The sequence below is a fragment of the Sylvia atricapilla genome, chromosome 4 (assembly GCF_009819655.1).
Source record: "Sylvia atricapilla isolate bSylAtr1 chromosome 4, bSylAtr1.pri, whole genome shotgun sequence".
NCBI classification, from domain to species: Eukaryota; Metazoa; Chordata; class Aves; order Passeriformes; family Sylviidae; genus Sylvia; species Sylvia atricapilla.
In genome coordinates this window covers 3,493,049-3,513,295 of record NC_089143.1, presented here as the reverse complement: position 1 = coordinate 3,513,295, position 20,247 = coordinate 3,493,049, and the positions used below count along the sequence as shown (strand labels likewise).

The 20,247-nt window shown below is 43.8% G+C and overlaps 2 protein-coding genes across 9 annotated transcripts in view; one reads left to right on the top strand and one right to left on the bottom strand.

Moving 5' to 3' along the window:
* Window positions 1-445: 445 nt before the first annotated feature.
* On the bottom strand, window positions 446-4,357 carry FGF20 (fibroblast growth factor 20). Its single transcript, XM_066316772.1, is given in 5 exon segments — window positions 446-766; window positions 1,491-1,594; window positions 3,844-4,219; window positions 4,222-4,264; window positions 4,266-4,357. Coding segments are annotated over 5 exon segments (861 nt in total). The 3' UTR covers window positions 446-520.
* Window positions 4,358-10,715: 6,358 nt separating this feature from the next.
* The window catches only part of LOC136360042 (calcium uptake protein 3, mitochondrial-like), a 54,042-nt gene continuing 44,510 nt past the window's right edge, over window positions 10,716-20,247 (top strand). For all 8 annotated transcript variants that reach the window (XM_066316946.1, XM_066316942.1, XM_066316945.1 and 5 more), the window contains exon 1: window positions 10,716-10,994. In XM_066316946.1, the coding sequence (XP_066173043.1) occupies window positions 10,719-10,994 (276 nt within the window). In that variant the 5' untranslated portion in view covers window positions 10,716-10,718. The remainder of the gene's footprint in view (window positions 10,995-20,247) is intronic.

Below are 20,247 nucleotides of genomic sequence, written 5' to 3'. Positions count from 1 at the left end.
AAATAAATATATAAAATAAATAGATGCTATCTGGAGATGTATAAATAGGTCCATCCTGAAGAAAAGTTCCAGTTTTTTGACTACGTGTCGACATCTAACGTCCATCACTGAAGTGGAGCCCGTAAAACTCCACACACAGTTCTCAGGATTTATTACTATCTTAGAGTCCATTTCTTCCAGCCATTGCCTCATCCATCCATATGATGTAGATGGTTCCTTGCTAATTGACAGGCCACAGGTAATCCAGACAGAACTGCTGAGAGTTCATTATGTGTTAAGAAGTCTCACTTTCCCCTGGTGACCGGCCACCAAACCATTCAGCAAGTCTCGAGGAAGCTGCTCCACGTCCACCTTCAAGCTTTTGTCTCCTAAATCCAGTGGTCACAAACACAGGCTTGCCTTTCACCACCAGGTTCCTCCCATCCAGCATCCAGACTGCAGGTTCCTCGTGCTGACACTGCCATGAAAGCGTGGCCAACAGCTCCAGCTTGCTTTTTTCATGCCAAAGCTGGCTCTTTCCTCAGCTGTATCCTAACACATCTTTGTACAGTTCTGGAACTCTTTCAGGATCCACAGGCCGGGGTAAGAAATGTGTGAATTTTTGGTGTCTTTTGGATCTTGCCCCATCTCTGGGAGTACCATCTTTATTAAGTGCTACAAAGTACCTCCGCCCCGAATCGCCGTGTTTGTACACATTGGATGAGTAAGTGTTGTACCAGTTCTCCTCAAACTGCTCCCTGAAGATGCACTCAGAAGTTAGTTTCTCCTGCAGGAAGAAAGAGAAAAGGAAAATAAGTTAAGCTGCCACTAGATATTTGAAGATATGAAGAAAAAAAAAAGAAAATAATTATGAAAATAAACAAAATGCTTTAGGCTTTGTGTAGCCTTACTGTTCATTTAAATGGCAACAAACCAAACCCTAGAAGACTATGTAGACCTGAAAGTGAGTTTGGAAACTTAGAGCTGTACACCCACGATTTTGGATTTTAAAAAATTAATTAGCTCACATTTACTGTAAGGAAACATTACTTATTTATGATTTGTTTCAAATTCACCTGGCTTACAGGAATTATATTATGTAGAGATTTGTCTTGGGGTATCTACTGTTCTAGAAATGAGATTTGGTAGAGGGACTCAGATGCAACCCAACAAAACAGGAAGGAACTTGTGTGTGCATCACTTCTCACGTTTTGAACTGGAATGACCACAACCAAAGGAAGTGGAGAAACAGAATATTTTATCTGAAGACGCTTTAAAACTTGCAAAAATAATAGGACCTGGTATTACCCTTACAGCTTTGTAAAAATCAATTTTATTTTGTTGAAGTACCCAAGGCTACACTGTGTACTTCAAAAACACACTACACATTCCAACAGGAAAAGGTGTTGGTGTTTTGAAAGCTGAGATGAACTCCTCCAGGGGGTTGCATTGTGGTAGGAAGCAAACCAAAAACCTAAAGATGTACGAGCTGCTATGAAATCGGTACTTACAGAGCCATAGAGTTCTCCCTTCTCATTCATCCCAAGGTAAAGGCCACTGTCCACGCCTCTAATACTGACCAGTCCCACTGCCACACTGATGAATTCGAGGATACCTGAAAAAAAAATAAAATTTTTGCTTTAATTCATCTTGTAACCGTCAAACACATAGAATCCAAAAAGTCGGTTGAAAACAAGTAGAAAATGCACATGTTGTAGTAAATGTGGCCCAGTTTCTCTGAAATTTCAAATGCTGTGTGAAAATGTACACAATGTTCGTGGAAAAGCAGTCAGAGAAGCCTCATCTGAGAAGATGAATCCTACACCACTTAAGAAACTATTTAAAAATGTCGAATACGAAAGGACTTTATTCATCACTGAGACTAAAGCCATTACTACCATGCTGTTGGAGTCTTTAATGATTGTACACTATTTGCTAAAGTGCCTACTCAAATATGGGAAGATTAATTTGAACGACCTGAAAATATACTTTACTACTTCTACAGAGTTATCTTAAAAAAAAAACCACATCCATTATTAGGTGATTTGAATGGAAATCAAAGTACAGATGGGGATTTGATATAACAGAATCAAAGAAAAAGAAAAGTATTTGCCAGACATCTTATGTAGCATAAGAGTCCACACCTCTTGACACAACTTGCTGTCTTTAGTGCAGACATTTTAAAGTACATAAAATATGCTGCCTTTTTTTTTTTTTTTTTTTTTTTTTTTGCTACTGTTTGGATCATAACATTATTTATATTCCATTTGCCCCCCCCAAAATGTAATATATATTAATAAAGTATTTGAGACACGAGGTAAGATTTGAAGCCTGAATTTGGCAAAGGTAAGCCAACATATTTAACCAATTCATATGCACAGATTACAGCACATCCAAAACATGAAAGAAAGGAAATGTGTGAACTGGCATTTTGGAAGTTGTTAACAACGTAATCAAAGCCTCAAAAAGACGTGCCAGAATCCAAACTAAGATATTGCTGTGCAGCAGCAAAACCACAAAACATTAAAAAAAAAAAAAAAGCCCTGAATATAAGGTAAGTAGTTTTAAGTAGTGCAGCTGATTATGACTTTTTGTCTGTTTACTATTTATGATGTCAGGACAATTTTCACTCTCGGACAGATGGACTGTCTGTAATTTCAAATGTTTTCAATTTTAATTGAGCTTTGGCAGGTTTCTTACTTGTATTAACAAACAGAGGAAAAAAAAAAGTCCTTTACAAACAGTAAGCATTAAAAGCTGTATCACAAGTAAATCATCCTAGTTTTCCAGTTCATAAAGCACAGAATCCCACAAAAGATTTGGAGGCATTTTGTCTTTCTGATATCATTTTCAAAGCCACCCTTTTCCCCAAAGCATAAAAGCAGGTGATACAACCCACAAAGAAACCACATCAGACAAACCTGCCGAGAGTAGCGGTGGAATAAAGGTAGTACAAGCCTAAAAAACCCAGCAAATGTTAGATCTATGGCTAACTCGATTTTCCTTTTAAAGCAAAGGTTTATTTCATGTTTACACGCTGTAGGAAATCTTCCTTCCGAGAACTGTTTCACTACTGCTCCTCTGCTTCTTAAAACATCCCTGTGTTATAAAAGCAATTAAGAGCCATTCCAACAGATCGCTTTGCCTATGGGGAGGGCGATAGGGAGCTCTTTAATCACCTTTTTACGACTGCCAAATCAGTACACACCAAAACTCACATGGAGTTGACAACAGCAGGTTTGTTCGGGTGTCCAGCTACTACGACTCCTATTTAGGATTTATTCTCATTTCGCAGGACATGTTTATGCTTTGGGGTTGTCTTCACCTCCTCTGGGTTTGTTGACAGAGCAAGCTAACTGAGGAGCATTTTGAGTATTTGATCAAAGAGGCATTTTTGGCTCCTCTATTTCAGCTTTGCATCCCGCGAAGCAAAGCAGTCTAGAGCAGCCTCAGGATGAGCATGCCCAAGTCTGTACCCTCTGCTCTTCTACAGAGACCCAAGAAGCTCCGATACCAACAGTGAGAACAAAAGGGATCAGTCTGATTCTCAGCCATGCCCCCTAACCCTACCGGTGTGTTCATGCGCTTACAGACCCCCGGCTCAGCCTGAGCATTGCCCATCTCCCGACCCGCCTGGGGCGCACAGCCCTGCCCTGGAGCACACCTCCGGAGCCGCGGGGGGAAGCCTTTCTGCTCTGACAACTCATCCACCTGCCTCAGCATCACCAGCATCACATCACATCATCCTCCCGAGAGCACGGGTGCTCCCTCCCAGGTACACCCAGAGGCGCTGACACACACACACACACCCCCAGACACGCTCCCCCAGACCCGCACACGCGGGGCCGTGCCGCAGCCGCCTACCGAAGAGGCTGTGGTCCTGGCGGGTGCCGCGCACGCTGCCGTCGGGCAGGATCTGCAGGTGGAAGCCGGTTCGGCAGTAGAGCTGTCGCCGCCGCAGGATGCCCTGCAAATGCGCCAGGTCCTCCGCTGCCACCGCCGCCGAAACCGGGGCTCGGCGGTCCCCCCGCTCCGCCGGGGCTCGGCGGTCCCCCAGCAGCGCCGAGCGCTCCCCGGCGGGCGGCAGCAAGAAGTGGGCACCCACCGGCTGGCCCAGGCCGTCCAGACCGCCCAGGAAGCCGCCCACGTCGGCCAGCGGAGCCATGCGGGCGCGGGGAGAGCGGGTTAGGGCACGGCGGAGGAGAGCGGCGGCCGGGCTCTGCCGGTGGGCATGTGGGGTGATGCGCGGCGGAGCCCCGAGCATGGGGAGCCGGCGGGGCCGAGCCGAACCGAGCCGTGCTGATGCGAGCTGGCGCTGCTCATCAGCTCCGCGCCTCTGTGTGTGTGTATATATATATATACGGCGGGGCCCTGACATATGCTAATGAAGGCGCTGCGGGGAGGCAGCGTTTGAAATTGTAAACCGGTTCTCTCTCCGCTCGCACCTTCCTCTGATGTGCGGGCACGGCGGGGAGGGCGCTCCGGGCGCGCACACGAGCGGCGGGAGCGAGCGGCGGGAGCTGCCCCAGCATTACGTGGACAGGTGCAAAGAGAAGCGAGGAGGGGAGAAGGAGAAAGGGCGTTACCTGAGGGTTAGACCTGCCCAGACACACATGAAAGAAAAAGAAAAAGAAAAAAAAAAAAACCAACCCGAAGATCTGACAGTTTTCCTCCCTGTTTCTAAAACGCTAATAAAAAATGTACATGCATTACGCTTCCCTTTTATCGCTTCGACTACAAGGAGGGGAATTTCTAAAGAAATTGGCATCGTCAGGGAGGTGTTTTCCCCTCTGCAAAATCTCCCTCGCGTTTAATTTATCATTAATGTGACACGAAACTGATCTACAGCATTTGGGTATTGACAGGAAGACTTAAAAACATAAACGGGCAGCCCCAGCGTTTGGGATAAATGTTTTCAAAACTTGCAGAGAGGAAGAAAGAATCCATCTTCTTTGGGGTTTTTCATTGGGCCCGTAGCCAAGGTCCGTGAGTATCATAAATAAGCAATATCACCTACTGAAAGATCCCTGTTGCAGTTCTACAATGTTTCGAATCAGTTTGGGATTTTGTTGTCCTGCTTCTGATAAGCATATGCACTTTTTTCATCCCCTGAGTAGAATGGTTCACACAGGAAATATGTTTTGGTGGAAAACATATTCACCGATGGTAAAACAATGCTATTTTAAATCTAAAAGCTTGACTTTTGCCATCTTTCCTGCTTTTTCTGTAAAGCCTAATGAATTTTAGGGCTTAAATGACACGACCTATCTCAGCATCTGAGCCATGCAGTTCTTTGCCAATGTTAAAACATGGTATTAAAGTATAAAATGTAAAGATCTTTCATAGTCAGTTCTTTCAAAAGTTCAAGAGAATCGCTTGGTGGTTTAAGGTTTCATTTAAACAAAAAAGTTGCAGAGAATCACGAGAGATTAGTTCTCCCGTCTTGCTTCATGCTCTTTTCAGTCACAATCTAAATCTGAGAGATCAAATGGATTTGACTGCTTACCTTTATTTGCTATGGAGAGTAGAGGGCTAATTAATTGGCAGGTGCTTTAAAGCAGGTAATGTGACACCTTTTCATCATTGCAGTCCTAAGTACTGCCCCTGTGTGCACCTGAATTATAAAAAGGCTGCTTTAAAGCGAGTGATTTACTGTGGAGGGATTTAAAACTGAAAAAAAAAAAATTAATGCTAAATACAACGATCAGATAAATCACCTCAGAGGAGAGCACAGGCAGACCTGTTCTGAAGGCAGTTACAGATAGATGTTATATTATTTTACCTTTCAGATAACAGGAGCCTGTCATGTGGTGGGGACCCAAAAAATCCACCATCATCGAGATTTCAAAGCACATCTGTGTAAACATTATCACATCAGTGTAAAACATCAACCAATGAGCTTTCTCTTTGAAGCAAATCTACTTAATTGTAGCGCTAAATCAAAGAAATAGATCAAAGTTGAATAATCTATACGGCACCTATTCCTCAAATAGCCTGTTCACCGATTACTCAAACACACCAAAAAACGTTTGAAACAAACATCGAGTCTTTTTATGGATATGACTGGCAGGTCAGGATCAAACTGTTCATCACAGCTGTTACGTTGCAGGACATGCAGCAGGATGGTCCAGTTTAATGGAGGAGGAATATTGTTCTAAGCCTAAAGATGCTCCCCATACTGATATTGTTCTTGGGTCCAAGCCCTACAACCAGCAGAGGGGTCAATCTTTCCTGTTCTAGAATGGAAATGTTTAACATTTCCATTCTGAAATATCTGAACCGTTCAGATAACGTCACTGTCTGCAGTAGAGAAGGCTTGGGGTCATTCTGAAGGATAAAAAAGCCTTCAGCCATCACACACTGAAAGACCCTTATGGCTCAATCTTTCCTGTTCTAGAATGGAAAGGTTTAACATTTCCATTCCGAAATATCTGAACCGTTCAGATAACGTCACTGTCTGCAGTAGAGAAGGCTTGGGGTCATTCTGAAGGATAAAAAAGCCTTCAGCCGTCACACACTGAAAGACCCTTATGGCTCAATCTTTCCTGTTCTAGAATGGAAATGTTTCAAGTAGAGTGGAATACATAACACCTATCTTTTCTGAGTGGAGTCTTTAATGTCTGGGAACTAAACCGGTTATGCTGTTTTATAAAGTACCAGAAAAGGAAAAAAAAAAAAAAAAAAGATAAGATTTTTCTGTGTGTGTTTGCACTAGTCACGTGACAGGAAAAGATAACACTAAAGAAATTTTTTTTTTTTTTTGCACCTTCTGAAACTAATACCATGGGAAGTTAAATAATTTTGAAGAGTTTTTTTTACAAGAGTACATAATTCAACTGAAAGTATACAGTACAATCTAATCGACTCTACGTATACTTCCTAAAGACGGCACTTTCGGTGTCATTGAACAAATATATATTTGGTCAAGTTTTTATTTCCACAGCGAGTAGTTAGGACTTCTATAGACAATATAATTACTGTGTATTTCCTAAGAATAGCATAAGCAAAACCTAGTGGCTGCCAAGGGAGTGGAGAATGTAATGGACTGAAATCTTTTATAGATAGTCTGGACTGAAATCATTTATAGATAGTCTATACTTTTTATCTATAAAGGACTATCTTTTATAGATAGTCTGATCTGCATGGAGAGACAGATCAATCTACATATCTATAAAACTCCTGCTAGCTATAAAACTTTAGGTCCTGCAACTTTATTGCACCTTTGTTAATTTTAGAACTCCCTCACAACAGTTTTGTACCTTCTGTAAATTTTTGATGATATAATAAAATATTGGAAAGGAAGGGTACATGAATACATGAGAAAGCAAACATTTGGTGGAACAAAACCCACAGAGGACCCCACAAAGGAACGTGTCCAGCTGGACATACCTATGTATCATTTCAGATTCTCCCTAGATTTGGACACAAAAATATGGTTCTCTGTTTCTGGAAGGCGAGCAGAACACGCACAGGTGACGAGTGCCTTTCCAAGCACTGCAAGTCTGTGTGAAAAAGGTGCATCCTTGTGCAGAATTCCCTAGGAAGAAAAGAACACAACTTTTCCAAGGCTTCATATACAAATTAGGCCATAATCTGATGATGTAAAGCCCTTAAAATGCAATACGTGCAGACTTTAAAAATGTTGGAAGCTTCCTCTTCTGCATGTATATTTGTATTTAATCATTTAAGAAAACTCACATGAGGAAAAAGCAATGATGATTTTCTTTTTCCTAAGGGAAGGAAGTTCTACATTTCTTACACCTGCACGCTTTGTTTTATTTCTTCAAGTGAAGACAGAAATTCATAAGGCTTTTTAAAGATTCATGATTTTACTGATCATGTTTTTGTGGACACACGTGAATAAACCCCTATATATATGCAGAAAGGAACAGAGAAACTATTGCAATGAGCACACATTTACATGGCTACATCCAGTGAGAACAGACTGATTCCATATATCAATATTCAAATGCCTCATTTGGCAGCTCTTTTTATTAGTCCTGCAAGTGAATCATTGGATTAAAACAACCTTAATTTATTTAAATGGCATGCTTTCTGAATCTATGCATAGAAGATGTTCAGACAGCTTATGTTCTTAGACTTGCTGCACAAATAAATTTTGCTCTTGTTCCTAAGCAAATACCTTACCAGGGAAGTCCTGCCTAAAATTACCTGAGTGTAAGTAGCTGCAGATGAGAATTGGATTTTTTAAGCAAAAGAAATTTTAGCCTAAAGGTGCTATTGAAAAGTCAGTAAAATGTGGCTAATTAATTTCAGGGAAACAGTGTGAACAGGGAGATAACTCATGGTTGATGACCACAGTTCAGGTGACTGATGAGCTCTTAACAGGTTTACTTTGGGACACCACACTGACCAAAAGTGGTTTCTCTTCCAGTCAAACCAAAAAGGTAGACTATTTGAAAAAGTTATTGTATTGCTGAATGATGTCTCCTAATGAGGCAGCTAGAACAGATAAGAGCCACATTCCACAAAATCTTCCAGACTGGATGCTTACTCAAGTACCAGCAAGAAAAGTACTTGTGTTTCAGTCATGAAACTCTTGCCTTGACTCCTAAACGCTGGTCTTTATATTGGCCTTTAGTCATTTAGGACAGAGATGTAACTCAGACTTGCAGAAAAGGATTTTGCCTGGGAGTCATACGTACAAAGTATTTATAAAATAAAGAAGTATATTATTAAAACAAAACAAACAAGCCATAAGAGTTTGGGTTTTTTGTTTGTTTGTTTGTTTTTTGGGTTTTTTTTGGGAATAATGTAGTCAAGTTACTTGATGAATGAATTGGCTTACAGTGTTCTAAAATTTGGAAAGAAATGCAGTAAATCTATCATTCAGGCCAGATACCTGCAATTCCAGCCATAGCTCTGCAGTAACTCAACCTTGGCCATGCTTGCAGTTGCATCATCAAGACTGTCTCTTGACACATATCATAACCATTGAATGTAATTCAAAATCCATGAGAGTGTCTTAAAAGGTATCCAGTTATCATTTGTGTATTTTCCTAAATCATGTTTATAGTAATATAAAAAGTCATTAGAGATGGGGAGGTGGGGGGTGGAAGGGGAAGTGGCTGAAACTTGGATGTACTTTTGTAAAGAAGAATGTAAAGAAGAAAAAGACTGAGACTGCCAAAAAAAAAAAAAAAAAAAAAAAAAAAAAAAGAGGCCATGAGGTGTGCTGTGTCTTGAAATGTTTGTGTACAGTTTATAAAGTTTCAAGGTAATGTAGGTGGTGCGCAGGTTGTACCATGGAAGAATGCCCTACCATGAGATGCCCCGACAAGATTTATCGCCCATCAGCATCAAATAGGAACAAAAGGCCATGCTTATCTTTCCCAACTGGCCTTTCCCTAGTTCTCGGTCATGCTAAGGAAGCTAGCTGTGGCCAAGAACCTTTACCAGAGAGGCAGTTGCCCTGGCAAGGACACACGGAGGGGCACAGTCCCGGAGCGGGGCGGGCGGTGAGCAGCTCCGGGCCGCGGTGCCGAGGGCACAGCTCCCGGCGGCTCACACACACCTGCCCGCACCGGCACCGGCTCAAACCGAGCGGATCCAGCTCCCTGCCGGCTCCTCGTGTTCGGGCTGGCCACCTGGGATCTCCGCTGCCTCGGCCGCGTCCCCGGGAGCGAGGAGCCGGGAGCGGGGAGCCGGGAGCCAGGAGCCGGGAACCGGGAGTGGAGAGCAAGGAGCCGGGAGTGGGGAGCAGGGAGCCGGGTGTCGGGAGCGGGGAGTCGGGAGCACGGAGCAGGGAGTGGGGAGCCGGGAGCGGGCAGCCGGGAGTGCGGACCCGGTAGCCTGTCCCGGGAGCCGGCAGCCGGCACTGAGGAGCGGGGAGCCTGTCCCGGTATCCGGGAGCCTGTCCTGGTATCCGGGAGCCTGTCTCGGGAGCCGGTAGCCGGGAGCCTGTCCCGGAGCCTGTCCCGGTATCCGGGAGCCGGCACTCAGGAGCGGGGAGCCTGTCCCGGTATCCGGGAGCCTGTCCCGAGAGCCGATAGTCTGTCCCGGTAGCCGGGAGCCTGTCCCGGTAGCCGGCAGTGAGGAGCGGGGAGCCTGTCCCGGCAGCCGGCAGTGCGGACCCGGTAGCCTGTCCCGGTAGCCGTCAGCCGGCACTGAGGAGCGGGGAGCCGATAGCCGGTAGCCTGTCCCGGCAGCCGGTATCCGGCAGTGAGTAGCGGGGAGCCGATAGCCGGTAGCCTGTCCTGGCAGCCGGCAGCCGGCAGTGAGGAGCGGGGAGCCAATAGCCGGTAGCCTGTCCCGGCAGCCGGCAGCCGGCACTGAGGAGCGGGGAGCCGATAGCCGGTAGCCTGTCCCGGCAGCCGGCACTGAGGAGCGGGGAGCCGGGAGCGGGGAGCCTGTCCCGGCAGCCGGCAGCCGGCAGTGAGTAGCGGGGAGCCGATAGCCGGTAGCCTGTCCCGGCAGCCGGCAGCCGGCAGTGAGGAGCGGGGAGCCGATAGCCGGTAGCCTGTCCCGGCAGCCGGCAGTGAGGAGCGGGGAGCCGATAGCCGGTAGCCTGTCCCGGCAGCCGGCAGCCGGCAGTGAGGAGCGGGGAGCCGATAGCCGGTAGCCTGTCCCGGTATCCGGCCCTGAGTACCGACCCCCGCGGGCGGCCCGGCGGCGGCGCGGGGCGGGGTCTGCGGGCCCCGCTCGGTTCCCGCCCCTTGCCCAGTTCTCGCGAGGCTTGTGGCGGCTCGGTGCGCCGGGCGCTGAGGCGGAGCGGGGCCATGGCCGCCCTGCGCTCCCTTCTCCGCTGGCGCCGCCGCCTGGGGCCCGCGCCCGGCGCTCCGCCGGCCCGGCGGCTGTGGGGAGGCGGCGGGGCCGCGGCGGCGGGGCCGCGGCGGTGGCGGCGGGAGCTGGGCTGGGCGGCGGCGGGGGCGGCCGTCGCCGGGTTGGCGGGGTACCGGCTGTCCGAGCGGCGGCGGGAGCCCTCCCGGGAGCCGGGCGCGGCCCGGGCGCTGCTCCCCATCCCCGTGGCGGCCGCTGCCAAGGAGACGGTGACGGTAGGTGTGTGTGCGCCGCTTCGGGAGCTCTCCGGGAGGGAGTCCCGGGCTGTGGCGCAGAGGTGACCCTGTGTGGAGCCGGGCCCCGGCAGGAGCTGTCAGCCATCGGGACACACGGGCTGCCTGTCACCGCAGCGCGCCTCAACCCTCTTTCCCCTTTTCCTCTTTCTTTGATAAAAAACGCTGGTTTGCAAATGGGACAGCACCTGGCAGCGCAAACCCTGAGTTTCGCTATATACTTAGGATAATTGCCTTTCTAATATAAAATTTCCTGTAGAGTGAAAGGTTTACGCCGAACTTGGTGACAAGTAGCGGTGCAGTTGTGCTGAGTCAGCGAAAACACCGGCTGAGTAACTAGGGGTGACAACAGATAACCTGGAAAATGAAGTTCCCTGTGATAAGGAGGAACTCCTGCACCGTAGCCCGTGTGACATATGGTAATCATAGGTCCAGGTTTTTTTTTTTGTTGTTGTTGTTTGTTTGTTTCTTTTTTTTTTTTTAATTAAAAATGTCAAGAGCTGTGATTAGGCAGTTTGTCAGAGGGGCATCTGCTGAGACTGGAAGTTAGTGGTGCAAATGGTCTGCTTTGTCTGTGCCGAGTTTATTTTATATTTTGAGAGCAGGATCAGCATTTTTGCAGTGGAGGAATGTTGTTCACCCTTTTCCCTGCATCGTTAGCAAAAAGGCACATTCTGTTGGTGGCATCCTTTGTGAAGGGGAATTGAATCTGGTGTTTTTGATTATGCACAGTCCTGTGTCTGGAGCATGTTACTGTGGCACAGAGGACCAAAGACAAGCTGTTTCATTTTTTTCATGGTATTTTGATTTGACAGATCTTGGCTTTGTTTTATTTAGCCAGTCTTAATGGTCAGTTTTCTTTAAAGGGAAGTAGTGCTGCTGCTGTACCTGTGAAAAGTCAATGGATTTTCTTGGATGGATGATTGTGAATTTTCATATCACTATAAAAGCATTGAGGCTGAAAATTAAAAGCTAAGTTTATAGCTTAGTTAATGTCAAACAAAAATAATTATAAAATTTAATACCTCTGTATACCTATTTTTTGAAGACAGACACGGTCTTGAAGCTCCTTACTTCAGTATAGAATATGGCTCAAATTAATTTGGTTTTCTATTTTTATAGCAGAAAATTGGAAATATTAACTTGAAATACAGCCAGTCAGATTGTGTGGACTAAATACAGACTGATATCTGAGACTATTAGTTTTATGTTGCAGATTTTTGTTTCTTTGAACAAAAATAAAATTTTTGATCGAATTGATTTCCAAGTGCATGTCTGTGTGCTCAGGATTCCTGAAAAGATATCCTTTTGCTCCCTAAAAATGAGCATCAAATAGCTGTGGAATTTTTGGTGTGAGGTCGTGGGTTCCTGTGCTTTTTTTTATTATTGGCTCTTGTTCCACAGAATGACAGAATTTTTGTGTGGAAAGACCATAGTCTGAGAGCAAATCTGGACAGAGAACTACCACAAGTAGTTTGACCATGAGCTCTATCTGTGATCCATTTATAATTCCCTTCTAGATCTGTGATGAGCACCAACACTTTCACTGCACATTTCATTTCTAAAACATCTCCAGAGATAGAAGAAAGGATGCCAATACTGTGTTCAAATGGTGTTGAATTGCATTCGTGGTGTTTTACAATGCTATTGTGTTGTAACATCCTTTGTTAGAAGGCTGAATTAGTGTTGTGTGAGTGGCAGTCACTTCTTTAATTCCTGATTTTGAGTGCTGAGCTTTCAACTTTAATAGCGTGTTTAAAAAGGAGTTTTAAACTACTTTTAAAACTCTGAAAGCAGAAAATTCTGTAATGAGAAGTCATAAAGGTGTCAGTCTTACTAGGATTAAGGTTAGAGCTCTTGGATCCACTGCAGAGTGTGTTTAGAGTAATCACTGGAGGATGGTGACCTGCAGCTTCTGTGTAGATGAGTTTGATGGAATGTGAGCCATGTTTTCTAGGATGTCTTTACAGTTTTGGCCAGCAAACAGTGATGAGGCTGAAGTATCTTGGAGTCCTCTATCCAGCTGCTTTTGGTTGTTTCTTTATTCCTGATGCATCAAGTCTGTCACTGTTTTCTGGGGTTTGCTGGGTCTGTCCTTACCCCGCTTTCCCATTTCCCTAGTTCCCCATTTCATTTCTGATCTCAGGCTGCTTTTCATTCCACCAAAGCAAATTATGCAGCAGCTTTTGTTTTTCCTCCCTCCATCCAAGCTACACTCTTCTGCTCCATCCTAATATTTTCATTTGCATGTTTCTTCCTTTCTCATCCCTCTAGCAGCATGCTTTTCCCAAATGCTATTGACTTAGACCATTGGAAGCAGGAATTGGTGTCTCTGCTCTCAGTGTCTTGGTGTAGAGATCTACAGCAGCTGGTAGAAGCAATTACACCAAATGTTTCTTCCATCACCCCTGGGTGACAGAATAACCCCTGAAAAAGACCCCAGTACTGACAGTAAAGGGACCAGCCCTTGCAAAACCTGAAATGCTTTCCTTTAAGACATAGACAGCTGTAATATATGGATTTGTATAAACATAAACTTGACAGAGTCTTAAGATTTTTGTAAATGTTCTGAGGGCGTGGCATAATCTATCTCCTCCCATAGGCTTTGTGTTAATGTTTTTTTTTTAAAAAAATCCATTCTGAAGCAATAATTGGTGATGGATAATTTCATTTTTAAAGATTAACACATAGGGATTATAACACAGTATTCAGGGTAGTTGTGGCTGTCTCACCTCTGGCACTGTGGTTAACCTTGGCTAGCAGGCAACAGATGATACCTCATCTTCTAGCAGTGGGATGGGAAAAAGGCTTGGGAGTGTAAAAGTAAGAAACTCGTGGGTTGAGATAGAGACAGTTCAGCCAGCAGAGTCAAGGGCACACAAGCCAAGGGAAATAAACCATGCAAACAGCAAAACAAGGAATTGATTCACTGCTTCCTGTGGTCAGGCATCCCCTGGCAAACAGGGTTCCATTACGTGTAACTGAGACCTGGGAGGACAAATTCGCTGGATGTGTGTGTCCATTTCCTCTGTCTTCCCCTAAGCTTTTATTAGCAACACCATTATTGTATGGTATGGAATTGATTTATTAAAAAAATACGGATATTGATCTAATACCGATATCCAACTCTGACGGACAAAAACTCTCTAACAGTTTGAAGTTACAAAGTGTGTGTTTATCACGACGCCGGGCAGCTGTGGGATAGCTCCCAAATACACACCACAATTTACAGATGATCACAGGGGCTTTTTATGGACAGGAGTATTCAATACCCAAACCACAAATGCATATTCATAACTCTGGTCCATCCCATTCCCCGCTTCGTATGGTAATTAGCCAAAAAGCAATTTAGCATGAGTAGTTTGTTCTTTGAGTCAGTGGTCCTTTTTAGGGGGTGGGGCTTCAAAATGATGAAGTAAGATGGGTCTTCCTCACTTTGCCTTTTTAACCTTTTAGTGTTGGTGACACCTGGATCCTGTTTTCTCAAGACTCTCTGATTTATGATCACACTGTATTCCTGGAGTCTATTGATTAAGTTGACAGGCCTCCTGATTTATCGGTTCCTAAAATCCAGCTTCCGTTAACAAAGGGAAGTTTACCTCAACAACATCCAGTTAGCGAAGGGAAGTCTACGTCAGCAATATCTAGTTTAACTGAAGTCCTTTATTCTTCAAAATTAATGTCTCAGAATCTCCCTTTGGTAAGTTGGGGTCAGCTGTGTCCAGCTTCTTGTGCATCTCCAGACGACTCAGAAGAGGGACAGTGTCTCATCTCAGAGCAGGATGAGCCATGACACTGTGCCAGCACTGCTCAGCAGCAGCTGAAACATCTCTGTGTCACCAACACTTTTGGTCATAAACCCAAAAGGTAGCACCACACTGCCTGCTGTAAAGGAAGTTAACTATCCCAGCCACAACAAGTACAATATCTGGTGTCCAACTCCCATATGGCTTTTTTTTACTTCTTCAGAGGAATTTTTGTCAAAGAGTTAAAAGTGAAGTGGCCTTCTTCATGCAGGCAGCTCCAGTGGACAGCAGAATAGTTTTCTGATAGCTCCCAAACACTAAAAACCAGGCCTTAACCTAGTTTTCATTTTGACTCAAAGAACAACTTTCTTTTCTGGCAGGCCACCTGCTTCCAGATAATGTTCATATGGCCTGTGAAAGTATTTTGAGAGCTGTGCTAGTCCCAGTTGGTATCCCTACAGCTGACTTTGCTTCAGATTCTGTCACTGAGTTGAAATAATGCTTGGCAGTAGTGACAGAATATTTAAGTGTATAAAGTTATCATGTATATCTTGATAGTTGGTTGCCTTGTCCTACTACTGTCTTCTGGGATTTAGGAGTCAGGAAGTTTTAAAAGGGGTTTTAGATTCCAGAATTAATAGTGATGATTACACAGATGTTGATGGGACACCTTTTTGACCAGTTCAGAAATGAGGCACATCATTTGAGACTAACTGGAAAAAAATATATATTTGAGACTTGTGAACAATGGTCTGCATATATATTTCTCTACGTTCTGTGAAATTGTTACAATATGAAACCTGACGAGCAGCAGATGGAAGAGTTTATATACAGATGAGTAAGAAAATGCTGTTTGCCAAAAATCAAGTAGGCTCTGGAACGTGTCACCAAGGTGGGGTCTGCTGTGGCAGACTATTTGATCAAAGATCATGGGATCAGTGCAAAAGTATATTTTCTTGACCAAGCATAGCACTTGAGGTGTTCTGGTAGAAAGTAAAATGTGTTACAGAAGCAGCATAAAGCTAAGCTACCTGCAGGGCTGCCTTCTCCCACATCCTTGCTGAGAATAACTCTGCACTCAAGGGCTCTCTGTAGATGATTACTTGGAGTGAAATCTTGGACACTGTAATAAACTGGCAGGTTTAATTTCACAGAATTCCACAGGGGTGCTGCTGCAGAGCATTTGGGAAACAAAGTAAAATTCTGCACTCAGAGCTACTAGTTTTATATCTGAAGGTTTTGGTGAAGACTGGAGAGCTCTGCTAGCAGACAGCTCCTTTGAAATTTAGGAGATGGTTGTGCAGAGCAAGAATCTGTGTGAAAGAGCTGTTATTTTGACAGAGTTCCTCAGAGGAGTTACTATTTATCTTCTTACTTCCAAAAGTTCAGTGTCATTAGTAAAACTTACTAAAATGGTCTTGGCAGTACCAATGGTGCATCTTTGTACTCCTAAGAGACCTTTTATGTCATCATTATGTTGTCATGTAAAGTTAGAGAACTCCAGGCTTCTATTTTTGGGGGATATTCTCTGCAACTCACTTCCTTGAGAGATGATTTAGGAATTTAAAGAGGGGCAGGGAGAGAACAGACACACGCTGTGTTTTTGAAGGCACATTAATTTCCAGAAGGAAGCTGTATACCTCAGGTGGTTTCCAAAGGGGTTTTCCCTAGTATCTCAGCAGTTCTGTCAAACTCCCACTTGGTGAAAATACTCAATTGGTCAAGTGTTTTCATAGCAGCACATTTCTTAGTGCATTACGTCATGTATTTCCATCTCTGTGAAATGAAGAACAAGACTTTACCTCCAAAAAGTAAAGGAAGCTCCCCTAGGGAGGAGGAGGATGCAATTCCAAAAGATGCATAAGCATCATTTTGCCAAAAGCCAATGCAGCAAATGCAATTTCATAAGTATTGTGCATTTCATGCCACAGGGCAATTGCCAAATGTATGAGGATGGTTTGTCTTTGGCTGGTCACATCTGAAGGAAGCTCCTTACTGGTACAATCCTGAGAAGGATTCTGCTTGCCAGCTGTACTGAGAGCCATGCTGAAAGAAAAGGGATTTTTACCTCTTGGCATTAATTCTGTGTTCCTCAGAACGTTTAAAAAGGATGGTGCATGTTTGGGATGGACAGATGCAGCTACTGGTGTGGTTTGGTGTTGCATGCAGTGAAGCGTGTGAACATATGGAGCTAGAAATACAAACTGACTGAGGCTTCTTGAAGAACTGCTCTAAATGAAGTGGGTCCTCTGTGACAGTAATGCAAGGACTGACATTGTCACCCCAAGGATTTCCTGTCACAGAGTTACATCTGAACGTGGCCCTTTTCACAGCATTTTAAACACATCCCAGCTTCCTCTGCTTGTAAATAACATAATAATGTTATCTCAGCGAGGTGGGATCAACTAACAGAATTGTTGGCTAATTCATCTAAGTAGTCTGCTGGAAATATGACTTCAGTAAGCATCAAAACAATTTTGTCTACTTTGGGATTTTCCCACACTGGGAACCTGACAGTTAACCTTTTGGCCACCCAGCATGAAAACAGAATCGTGCTACTTTTATCTACATGGGAGCATATTAAATAAGCCTGAAGTCAAATAGAAACTAAAGGAAGTTAGGAACAGCGTTGCTTTGAAAAACCTTTTGTGTTTTAATAATTTGCACGGATTCTCATTGATTGAAGACAGATTACTTTGCAAACAAAAAATTCAAAGAAAGTTACTCGCTTGATATAAATTAAAGATTAAACTACTGTAGCAAACGTAGTTTTGACTGCGAGCAAAATGTGCCTTCAGTAGTAAATGTTGGCTTCTTTAGCTAATTTAGACTTTCCTTTATGTCAGTTGGAAAAAGCAGGAGAACACTGATTGGACTTGGAATAAAGTTGTGAGATTTCCTGTGATACTGCTGGAGCTTTTTGCCTCACATGCACACACAGAACGTATGTTTTTGACTACTTGCTCTGTAAAACATTTTTCATTTTTTGTGGATATTCTTAGAAGCTGGAACTGGACTATTATTCTGAGTTTAGACAATGAATTCTTGGAGATTACTTCTGCAGAGCTTGTAGGCGTCACATTTTTAATTTCCAAAAACATAATCTGGCGTTTAAGCTTATCTCTATAAGAAAAACAGATATTTTTTTCACAGAATGAGACTTACTTATTACTGACCTAATGTTACACCAGATTCATGCTTGACAAATAATGTTTATTTTGTGGTTTTTTTAATAAAAAGAATAATGAGGTACTGCTTTATCTTCAGCACTTCCAAAGAATTTGGGCCATTGCTATTATTGCTATTTTTTGGTATTTTCAGATAGCTCAGTGTCAATTGTCTGTAACAAAAACCTTCCTCTAAAGGACTATTGCTTTGTGACATGTGGTGATATTATTACCACAAGTAGGGCTTTCAAACACGTTAGCAAGAAAGCATTATCATCATACTTTCATTTGCATAATAAATTTGAAACTTTTGAGGGCTTTCCCAGATATTTTAGGCTATTTGTAATATGTTTGTAGCATAGATGGACGACGACAGCACACACAATGGAAGAATGATTCTCTCCCTTCAGGGAAGTACTCTGCCAAATTACTATTTGGTCTTCCATTTAATTTTTACTGACCTTTTCTCAATAAAAAAATGTTTCCCTCTGTTTCCTTTGCCCAAGTGTGGTTTGTATATAAGTGTTGAATCTATTTAATATATTTTAGAAAAGGCTTTGAAATATCCTTCATGGGAGAATTAGGCACAATTCTGTCTTGGGGAACAGCAGGAACATAGGCCAAGAGAATTTTTTCTCTTCAGCTGTTTTAAACACCCCAAAACAAGTGCTGTGTTCTCTCTGCAGTCCTTCTGCATGAGTGTGGCACAGAAAGATGGGGGTGAACTGTGGAGCAACAAGGTACCAGAGTTTGAGGAAGGAAGGGCAGAGGGATGATAACCGTAAGTTGATTACAACTCTTAACACTTAGAATATTTTGAGACCAGGGAAAAGATAATATATTGTCCATGAGTTCTTAGAAGCTTCAGTTTTGCCCCTCTTTGTTTATTTCTTGAGTTGTGAAGTTGAAAGGATGGGAAGGTTGTCTACCAGCTGGATTCTTGGTTTCAGCTGTGGACTTTTTTTCCTCTGTATTTCTAATAACAGAGCAAGTCAGTGTAAATGTGCAGGTAAACCAGAGGTAAGCAGCTATGCCTAAAGTTAAGGTAAAACTGCTCTTAGGAGATGGGTGACTTTCCATGTGATGGAAATGGGTGTGTCTGTTTTTTAGAAGACAGAGAATTGTAACACGATACAAAGATCATAGTAATAAGTAGCCATGATGGCCAAGAGGATTGGAAAACGTAGCATCAAAAAATCTACCTTCATTTGTTTATCAGAGAGATGTGCTTTCATGAGTTTTTGAAAACACTTGCTAATCACAGAGAGATTTAGTCTAGATAAGCTCTTGAAACTTCAAATAGAAATTGGAAACCTGGTGAATCTTGTTCACTCCACCAACAGGACATTCCCTGAGGTATTCAACACCTACTTTCTGTGTTCACAGAATGGTTTGGAGGGGCCCTTAAATATCAGCTTGTTCCCAACCACTGTAGGCAAATCCATGGATGGCTGGGACAAGGAATTCTGCCCACCTGGATATTCTAGAACATGTGGGTTTATTGCAGGGCCGTGGGTAAAAGGGCCTTGCCTTCAGCCACCAGCCTGGGCTGGAGGGGAGTCCCAAAGAGAGAGGGAGAGAGAACAGCAGGGTGAGAGCTGAGAGAGAAGGGAGAGAGAGAGCAAAGGGCAGGGGAGAGAGCAGGAGAGAGCAAGAGCAGGGGGAAGAGGAAGGGGGAGAGTTAAGAGGTGAGAGCTGAGAGAGCTAAGAGCAGCGGGGAGGAGAGGAGGAAGAGATCAGAGACATCAGTCTTTGTTATAATACATTATATCTCCTTTTGTGATGAATATTCTAATTTACAGTGACCAACCAACACAAGACACAAAATCCTAAAGAATCTACATACAGCCTATAAGAACTACTATATCACCATACTTTATATTATATTTTAAACTCTAAAAACTACTCTTTAGACTTCTGTTTTGCTACACTGACCTTTGGATCCCTGAGCCAGCAGAAAGGGATTGTTCAATCCAAAGGGATTCTCCTTCAGCTGGCTAGACCATTGTTTTCAGGTTCTATAGTAACTGAGACTCAGTATCCTACAACTCAAAGTCAGCTTTCATTTCTATTTCGATTACAGGTTTCATATTTTCAGAATCTTTACTAAGCAATCATATTTATAAGGTTTCCCTGATTCATCTTCCCCACCAGCCCACCATGGACAGGGACACCTTCCGCTAGACCAGGTTGCTCAGGGCCCCACCCAACCTGGCCTGGAACATTTCCAGGGCATCCACAGCTTCTCTGGGAAACCTGTGCCAGAGTCTGACCACCATTCTTCATAATAAAGAATATCTCCCTAGCATCTAGTCTTACTCT